General features: G+C 52.4%; 1 protein-coding gene across 1 annotated transcript; it reads left to right on the forward strand.

Annotated features, from left to right (window-relative positions):
* The first annotated feature begins 6,019 nt into the window (after positions 1-6,019).
* On the forward strand, positions 6,020-7,890 carry LOC128403499 (insulinoma-associated protein 1b-like). Its single transcript, XM_053368302.1, has one exon. It carries the CDS (start codon positions 6,449-6,451, stop codon positions 7,262-7,264), a length of 816 nt encoding a protein of 271 aa, XP_053224277.1. The 5' UTR covers positions 6,020-6,448; the 3' UTR covers positions 7,265-7,890.
* Positions 7,891-8,785: the final 895 nt, after the last annotated feature.

Here is an 8,785-nt window from a genome sequence, read left to right on the forward strand (position 1 = left end):
TGTTTAAATTTTCATCATATCTATCTCCAATTCCCTTGTCCTATGCAGCCCTAGGTGTGATGGGATTCCCCTTAAATAAGTATGCAGAGAGGTATGGTTTGTTTGTTTTTAAGTACTGTACAACAGAACAATAGACCTACTGTTCCAGAAAGCAAGTGAAAGCAATTACTTTCTGACATTAGTGTGCTACACACAGACACAGAGCAGAAGGCACTCTGTCCCCCCCCCAGCTTCTTATCCTCAAGCCACACAACCAGGAGAATAGTTTTCTTTAAAAATAATGATAATTATTATTATCCAATAAACTACTTCCGCTTCCAGTTGTTCAGAGACTACACAAAAGGGGAGGGGAAGGCATGTTCAAAAGCGGGGGAAATGAGGAGGCAAGAAGGAAGGAAGGAAGGAAGGAAGGAAGGAAGGCTGGCTGATGGGGTGGAAGAAAAGGGCACCTTAATGAGGCATGGGGAGGGGGCATAACCTGAGAGAGGGGCTGTGCTGCTCAACTGTACTGTATTGGGTATACCCCAATCAGAAAACTGAGGTTCAGTGTGAGAAGGAAACCTCAAAGGGCATTTTTTTTGCAGAGGGGCAAGTTGCGCACAGAAGCTGCCGCAACTTGACTCGCTGCCCTTTTAACTTTAGGCTTCCTATAAACCAGGCACGTCTCACACCTCACCCTTCTTTATCCACTCCAGCAGTGGCTTCCTTCCTTTTCCTCGCGGATCCGGACTCTAACGGGTTAACCGCAGACAGCTCCTCGGTGGTGGTGGTGCTGCGCTGGGGAGGGGGGGCCCATTGTCTGGCATCTGCAAGGGGGCCTTGCAGCTTTATGGAGATGGGGGTTAGGGAGGTCAAGGCAGGCGCGTGTCTGTGCTTTTCAGACACACTCACTTGTGTTCCTGGGGGGCGGGGGGAAGGGATGCTGCAAATCTCAATGTGCCAGGAGGCCTGGCCTGGCCTGCCCCCACCCCTAGGGAGCAGGGGGCAAGGTTGCAGAAAGGGGGGGGCGGACGGGTTGTCCCCGCAGTGTGTGCAAAGATCCAAGACCAACTGCGCTTCCTGCATACAATGAGCAAAGGCACAGCTGAAAAACTCGGAAGGACAATTGAAGCCTACCCCCCCTTCCCTACTCCACCCCATGGCTGCCTGCGTGTGTGTGTGTGTGTGTGTGTGTGTGTGTGTGTGCACGAGCGCATGGGCACATGTGTTTAGGTGGTGGTTTCTTTCCCCCCTTGCCCAATGAATACCTGGGGGTAGACAAGGGAAGCTTATTTTTAAAAGAAGTGTGCCAAAAAAACCCACCACAACTGCTTTGAAAATAATCTCGGAGACGTTTCATACAGAGAAACTGTGGAAGAGCACATTTGAAGCACATTTCCAACCCCAAACCGCCCCCCCCCCAAGAATCCCGGGAACTGCCAGGAATGGGAGGTCTGTGATGGGTGAGCAACAGTTACCAGGATTCTCGAGACGGTGGGTTTGCTTGGCTTGCTTTAAGTGTAGGTCGTGCACACAGTGTGCACCACACCGCTATTGTGACTGCATCTATCAAAAAGAAAATCAACAACAGCCTGGTATTACATTTGAGACCTCAAAGCACCACGGAATCTGTGTGCAAGGGGATAGCTTAAGCCCTCGGAGCATTTCAAATAAAGGGGTGTGTGTGCGCAAAGAGGGCTCCTCCGCACATGCAGGCAACACTACTTCGACAGTGCTGTGGCAGATGCCCAGTATTGGACTGGAAAGACTGCTGCTTATTCCAAACCAGAGGAGAGGGCAGGATTCTCGGACCGCCGTCGAATTCTGTGGGCCTCCTAGATTGAACCTCCTAGGCAGAGACATCTAGGAGGCACCTGAGCAGGCTGAGATATGGGGCTACCAAGAAATACTTTAGTTCTCTGTCTGAAGGGCTGGCACTGCCAGAAGATAGCTTCCAGATAAAATCCTGTCTGGTACAAACCTATATACATATACATATACAGTACATGTACATATACATGTACAAATACACGTGTGTGTGTGTGTGTGTGTGTGTGTGTGTGTGATATTTATACCCCACATTTTTTTCCTGACGGGGACTCCAAGTGGCTTACAGATAAAGATAAGAACCGCTTTTTAAATAAATCAAAGATAAAGAACCTTCAGAAGGGGAGCCAGGGGAGCCGGCAATGACTCTTAAGTTGCCCATCCTCAGTTAGCAACACTGGACAGCAGACGAGGCAGGCACCACACAGCTTACCTGGTCACAGTCTTCCCCACTATGACGAGATGCATTTCTGTTTAAATTACAGCAATTGTTTCTAAATCTGCATCGATGCATATAAATTAGCATTTGCAAAGGGGATGCAATCTGCATCCTCTTTTCTCCTTTCCCCCCCTGGTGATGCAGTGACTGGCTATCCTAATAGAGGCATCCCTTTAGTGTTCAGGAGGAACAGGGGCAACTTTACATCCTATAAATAACCCCCCTACCCAGAACCTGGGGCTAGATTTCCACTTCCCTTATCCACTGATTAATTTCTGCACTAAGACGGCAGGACTATCTTAGAAACCACCCCATTAACCTGGAATCCCCTTGCCCCATGTATATGTGGACACTCAGTGGTGAAGAAAAGACACTCTGCGCGTGTGTAGAAGCACTCTCACCACGATCATAACTTGCCAGAGTTGAGAGTGCACATGAAAGGACGAGTTCCAGCAAGGGCAAGGTACTTTTTCCCTTTTGTAAACGTTTTGGTACACTACCAATATGGTGTGAGGGATGGTCTAAAAATAATGAAAAGTAGTAGTCCTGGCTCAAAGCAGGTTGAGTTTAGAACAGGGATCAGTTGGGGTTTGCAATTCCTTCCTTATGTGGTTCAGAGCCGAACATAGGAAGCTGCCTTATACTGATTCGTACCACCGGCACACCTGAACAAATATTGCCTATACAAAAGGTAGCCACTATGGTGTCCTCAATATGTTGCTAGCCTACAAGTCCCATCAGGCCCAGCAAGCTTAGCCAGTGGCTAGGGGTGCTGGGACTTTGAGTCCAACGGCATCTAGAGCGGAGCTTTCCAAACTTTTAATGATGGTGACACACTCTTTGAACATGCATTATTTCGCGACACAGTAATTCACAGCCGTGGGACACAGCCCCGGGAGGAGTGTGGGGAGCATCTGCACAACACAGCTACACACTGCAGCCGACATACTAATGTATTACGACGCACAGTTTGGAAAACTGTGATCTAGAGGGCACCTTGTTGGCTTCTCCTATCCTGCTTCTCCATCCTGGTACCCTCCAGGTGGACTGGAACTCCCACGGGAAATTTGCAGATTGGGGAAGACCATCAAGTGCATAACCTATTTGGAGCCTCAGCTAGAGATGCGAAGGATTGAAGTGGGATCTTATGCATTCCGGGGCGGAGAGAGCGGGCCGCTCCCGGCTCCATCTTTTGGGGGGCAGCGCCAACCGCTGCCATCACGCCGCCAAAACCGCGAACGGCAAACCACCCCCCGGCGCATTTCCTCTCGGGAATCGGACCCGCCCGCTCTCCCTTAGCTTTCCTTGCTTTTCAAGCATTTAAGTCTCAAGCCTCTTATCTTAAACGCCTCGTTTTGACTGTGGCTCCTGCTACTTTTATTCTGCTAAATCCACGTATATTTCTGCGAGTGTAGCTACTGCTACTTTTAACTGGTTACGTTCCTGTGCGGTTCTTTCAGTGAGTCTACTGTTGCTACCATTGTTTTGTTACATTCGCGTGCCTTTCCTGGAGTCAGGCTACAGTTGCTATTGTTTTTGTTACTATCGTGTATGCTGTTGTCAGCCCGTTGTATTTTGTGAGTGGGTCTGTTAAGTTTTCTGGGCAGCCCCTTTGGGTTCTCTCCGTCCTGCGCCCACGCGCCCTTGGCCAGGCTCATTGCTTCGGAGTTATCTATTTGCCACTACCGCGCAAGCCCCTGACTGGGCAAGATCGCTCTGACTCCCCCCTCCCCCTCTAGTTTGCAATCTTTGTATAATTGGCAAGCAGTTTAGCTTTAAACTTTTGGGGGGGAGCTAGTTCAAAGTTAGGGGGAAAGAGTTTTAAGAGCTTATGCTCACAATATAAATAAACCAGAAAATAACACTTTTAACTGCAATAATCTTATTTTTCATTTTTTAAATAATTTCAGTGGGGGGGTGGCAAAAAAAATTTCGCACCCGGGTACCAATTTACCTTGCTATGCCTCTGTATGCATGCAGAGCTGGGCTGTACCACTGAGCTGGGCTCTACCACTGGAAAACTGCACTTTTTGCAGGGAGAAGACAGCCTCCAGCTCTACAGTGGTGCAAGTGTTCAGTGTCTCGGTTCTCCACCCCCATGGATTTTCAGGCTCAGCTACATACATGCAATGCTCAGAGGCTCCAGGTCAGTACCTCCCCCCCCCCGCCCCATGCTTACAGCCACCTTCATTTATTCAGCAGGCAGCGCATGCTAAATATTGAAATGAATCTACACAGAACATGCTGCCCCTCCTGCGGCCTCTAGAAGGCCAGACCTGGCCCCACCAACAGATGGCAGTGGCGGATGGTAGGCCGCCCTAGATGATGTATCTTGATCTGGGCAGGGGCGAGGGCAGGGGCAGGGGAGCTGGAGGGCTCTGAAAGGCTGGTAGGAGCACTTTGTGCTTCTTCCCTCTCAAGATGGCAAGAGAAGGGAACTGACAGAGGTGTCGTGCTCCTCCCAGGAGGACCACAAACAAACCTTCAGCGGCCACTTACAAGTTCCCTCCAGGAAGCGAGGTCACTCATTTACAGTCATAGACTGGTACCCAGCCGCCACTGCTACCCACAGACAAATATTGCTGCGTTTATTAATATCTCCTTGGGAGTTCAGTGGCAAAGCACCTGCTTTGCATTCAGGAGGTCCCAGGTTCAATCCCTTGATGGCGATGAGGGGGCGGGAATCCCTTTCCTTCTGGAGAGTTGCTGCTCTCTGTCAGAGCAGGTATGTATAAAGCAGCTTCCTATCTCCACCATGTTCCACTCCAAGCAGCTGAGTTTGGCCCAAGGACTTGCTTTCAGCGGCACATTTCAACCTGCAAAACATGTCCTGCAATAGAATATATTTATTAAAATGCTTTCGATTACATGCAGAGTGCCCTTTCCTCTGCTATGGAGAAAAGTAGCCTCTGTAAGCAATAAATGCTGGAGCAGAGTGTGCTTCTCACATTGGGGAAACTTTCAGTCATGCTAACTCATGTATTTTATGCATGTGTGTCTGACTGAATGTGCATATGTGTGATTATATATATATATATATATATGGAAGAGAGGTCTGGGGGCAGGGGTGCCGACTTGAATAAAATATTGGAGGGGGCAGGTAAGCCCCACCCCGCATAATTGATCACATGACACGGCACACACTTACGCACTATTTGAATGGCAATGCCCATCAACTTTGGGGGCAACCCCCTTAAATATTTTATTGGGGAAGCAAAGGGACCTCAGCCCCTAGGAGATGGCTCCTGTGTCTGGGGAGAGAATCATGTAGATAAAGATAAGGCATGAATGCAACAAGGGTCCCTTACCTTTGTCAGCAGTGAAGCTGAAATAGAAACTGGGGTTCTGACCCAAAGGTGGCATCGTTTTAAAGGCACTTTACCTACCTGCTCTGTCAAATCGCAATTGTAGGGTTGATGTGAACTTGCTCCAAGCCACCGAGGAGAGCTGGGCTCTCCAGCCAAATAAATTCATACACCCTTAACTAAGCCGATTCCTCTTCTCCGGCCGTTTCTTCCAGCAGTGGATGAAAAAACGGGCTTTGCAGGCTTAACTGGGATTTGCCCGCTGTCTCTTGTTCGTCTTTCTTGCCTTTCCCAAAAGTCCCAGCAAAGGGTTAACCTTCCCCCAGACCCCCGCCCGCCCGCCCTGCCTGGCCCGTTGATGCTGTCAGCCTCCCTGGGGGATCAGCCCGCAGCCCACCCCCCTTTTGTGGCGGCCCGGCGTGTGCCACCCCTTGCCCCCAATCTGCATAATGGCAGGGCCCACGCGCCAGGGCCAGTGCTCCCATCTGCCGCTCGCCCCCACGGGACCCGCAGCCACGCAACCAGCGCAGCGCCCATTGGCTGCCCCGCACCAGCCATCTGCAGCTTCCAGCCAGCACAATAGGCGTCCGGGCCTTTATAGAGCGGGGGAGCCGCCGTGCTTGCTCCCAGAGGCCAGCTGGCTCCGCGCTGAAGACACGACGGCGGGCACGGGCAAGAGACGCCGACGTCGCCACCACCACCAGCAGCAGCCCCGGCTAACAAAAGCCTGAACGGACGCGCCAAGCGGGAGAGCCCTTGCGCCAAGTTTGGAAGCCTCTCCTCTTGCAGGGCCCGCAAAGCAGCAACAGGTGCCAGCAGCCCCCTCGACGTGCCAGGCCCCTGGTGCCCAAGGGCTAAGAGCAAGTGCCCTTCTCCGCCCTCCTTCGAGCCGCCCAAGATGCCCCGGGGGTTCCTGGTGAAGAGGACGCGTCGAGAAGCGCCCATTTCCTACCGGATCCGGACCCCGCAGAAGGAGGTGGATGGCGGCGGGGTGCCGTCGGGCCTGCTGCTCCCCGGCGGGGTCTTGGCCTTGCCCTCCTCCGCCCCGAGGAAGCTGCCCCGGGCCGGGGGCCTGCCAGACTGCCCGGCCCCAGGGCCCGGCCCCCTGCGCCTGGCGGGAAGCGCCGCGCCGGCGGGCAGCTGTCTGGAGCGAGGGGGCCTCCATTCGGGGTCGCCGGCCCCGGGCGCGTCCGCCCCGACGTGCGCCTCGCAGGCTCTGGGCACCGGGTCGGCTTGCGCGCCGTCGGCTAAGCAGCCCAGCGCCCTGGCGCCCGCGAAGAGGGCCGTCGGGGGTGGCGGCGCAGCCCCTGCCCGAGGGGCGGTGGTGCTGCTGGGCGCCTTCGTGTGCCAGCTGTGCCAGGAGTCCTACCCGGGCCCGTTGGCGCTGGCGCAACACTGCTGCTCCCGCATCGCCCGCGTCGAGTACCGCTGCCACGAGTGCAGCAAGGCCTTCAGCTGCCCGGCCAACCTGGCTTCCCACCGGCGCTGGCACAAGCCCCGGGGCGGCGGCGGTCACGCGGGGGGCACCACCAAGGAGAACGAGAGCCCCGGCGCCGCCGAAGGGAGCTACTGCTGCTCGCATTGCCCCAAACGCTTCCGCCGCCGGGCCTACCTTGGCAAGCACTTGGCCCTGCACAGCGCCGGAGGGCAGGTGCTGTCCGAAAGCCAGTGCCTCCGCGGCAATCTCGCCCCTTGGCCCAATAAACCCTTTTAAGAAACCCCGCCAGGACCGGGATCGAGGACGCCCTCTCAGACAGTGCTGAGAAGGGGTGGGGGGCAGCATTGCCAAGGCCTGGCCCCACAGGCTCCTGCCCCAGCTGTCCGGATTGGGGAGCCAGGGCTAGCCAGGCACCCGTGTTGTGCCACCGGCCGTTCTCCATCACCCGCAGCCTGCAGGACAGAAAACGAACTCCTGTGTGATCCGAAGGCTGGCACCTTTTCTCGATGATTTTTTCAGTGTGACTCTGAAGCTGCTACGGCCTTTGCGGGGGACCTAAATGTATTGTTTTATTTGTTGGGAGCCAGAGTGCAGAACTTCTGTTGCACTTCACAACGGATTCTTGCATGGACCCTGAACTAAGATCTGTGGCGCCAGATTACAAAGACTATCTCGACTTTCTCAGTTCCCAGTTTCCAGCTGAAACTGTGCAGTAAGAATGGCGGTTCCCGGCATGTGCAGCCTCTCCAAGAAGAGACTGAAATGCAAGAGGCATCATCCAGTGAAGAACTGATCTTCCAGTGTGGTTTTCAGGGTGCAAGGGAATAGGAAGTGGGTATTAGTGAGAATGCCGGCAGCTGGAATTTGAGATTGTGATTGTGTGATAGTAAAAGAAGCGTTTTTTGGGGGGGGAGGCAAACCTGCCTTGTCTCTCCTTTCTGTGTAAGAGTTTTGCATTATTGGACACATGGTGTCTCATTGCCAGAGGTGGTAGACATGCATGTGAAACCACGTGGCTTTCTTCCAAATGTGTTTGGAATACATTCAGAAACAAATCTGCTGTTTTGATTTCAGATTCGTTAATCCATACACAATGTCACAGAATCAATGAACATGGGTAAAACTTCATACCTGATGCTTCGGCACATTTAATGAAAACAGATTGTACTCCTTAGGTTTGGTTGCAAATTGAGGAAAGTTTTTATTTATTTTTTTAAAATGCTTTTCTCCAAGTAATAAAAAAAGTCACTAGCGAGGAACATGCCTGCCTAAGCCTGTTGCTGATGCACTACTTTTCTGCTGACAGGGAGCCTTTTATTTGCATGGGAGATTGTTCAAAAACACAATCACTCCACATGCGTTATTCTTGGAAGCACTTAGAGCCTCAGGACTCTGCCACCTCGCATGTGTAAACTGGGCTTGAGTTAGGAGAAATATGCACTTATCCATAAACACCTAGTTCATTCTAAAGCACATTCTAGAGCAGCACTTTCACAAATCTGGGAAGCCCTTTCAAATTATTCTACCCCAGTAAGCACAGAGTCCGGTAAGGTTAATTAGAACACTGTTGACTTGCTCTGCAAAGGGTGATGCTCCCTTTAGCTCATCAGACTGGGTGCACAACAATGGTTTGAGAGTAATTACACCATGTTAAGCTGCCTCCTTGTGAAACACCCTCCCTGCTGCTGAACAATGGTGTGTGCACAAACCGGGGTGTGTGTGTTCTTCATGTTGTTTAATACACTGTCATTGGGTTGCATCTGTGTCCTCCTACACCTCCAGCCTCCTCCATAGCTC

This window comes from Podarcis raffonei, chromosome 16 (genome assembly GCF_027172205.1).
Source record: "Podarcis raffonei isolate rPodRaf1 chromosome 16, rPodRaf1.pri, whole genome shotgun sequence".
In the NCBI taxonomy this organism is placed as follows: domain Eukaryota; kingdom Metazoa; phylum Chordata; class Lepidosauria; order Squamata; family Lacertidae; genus Podarcis; species Podarcis raffonei.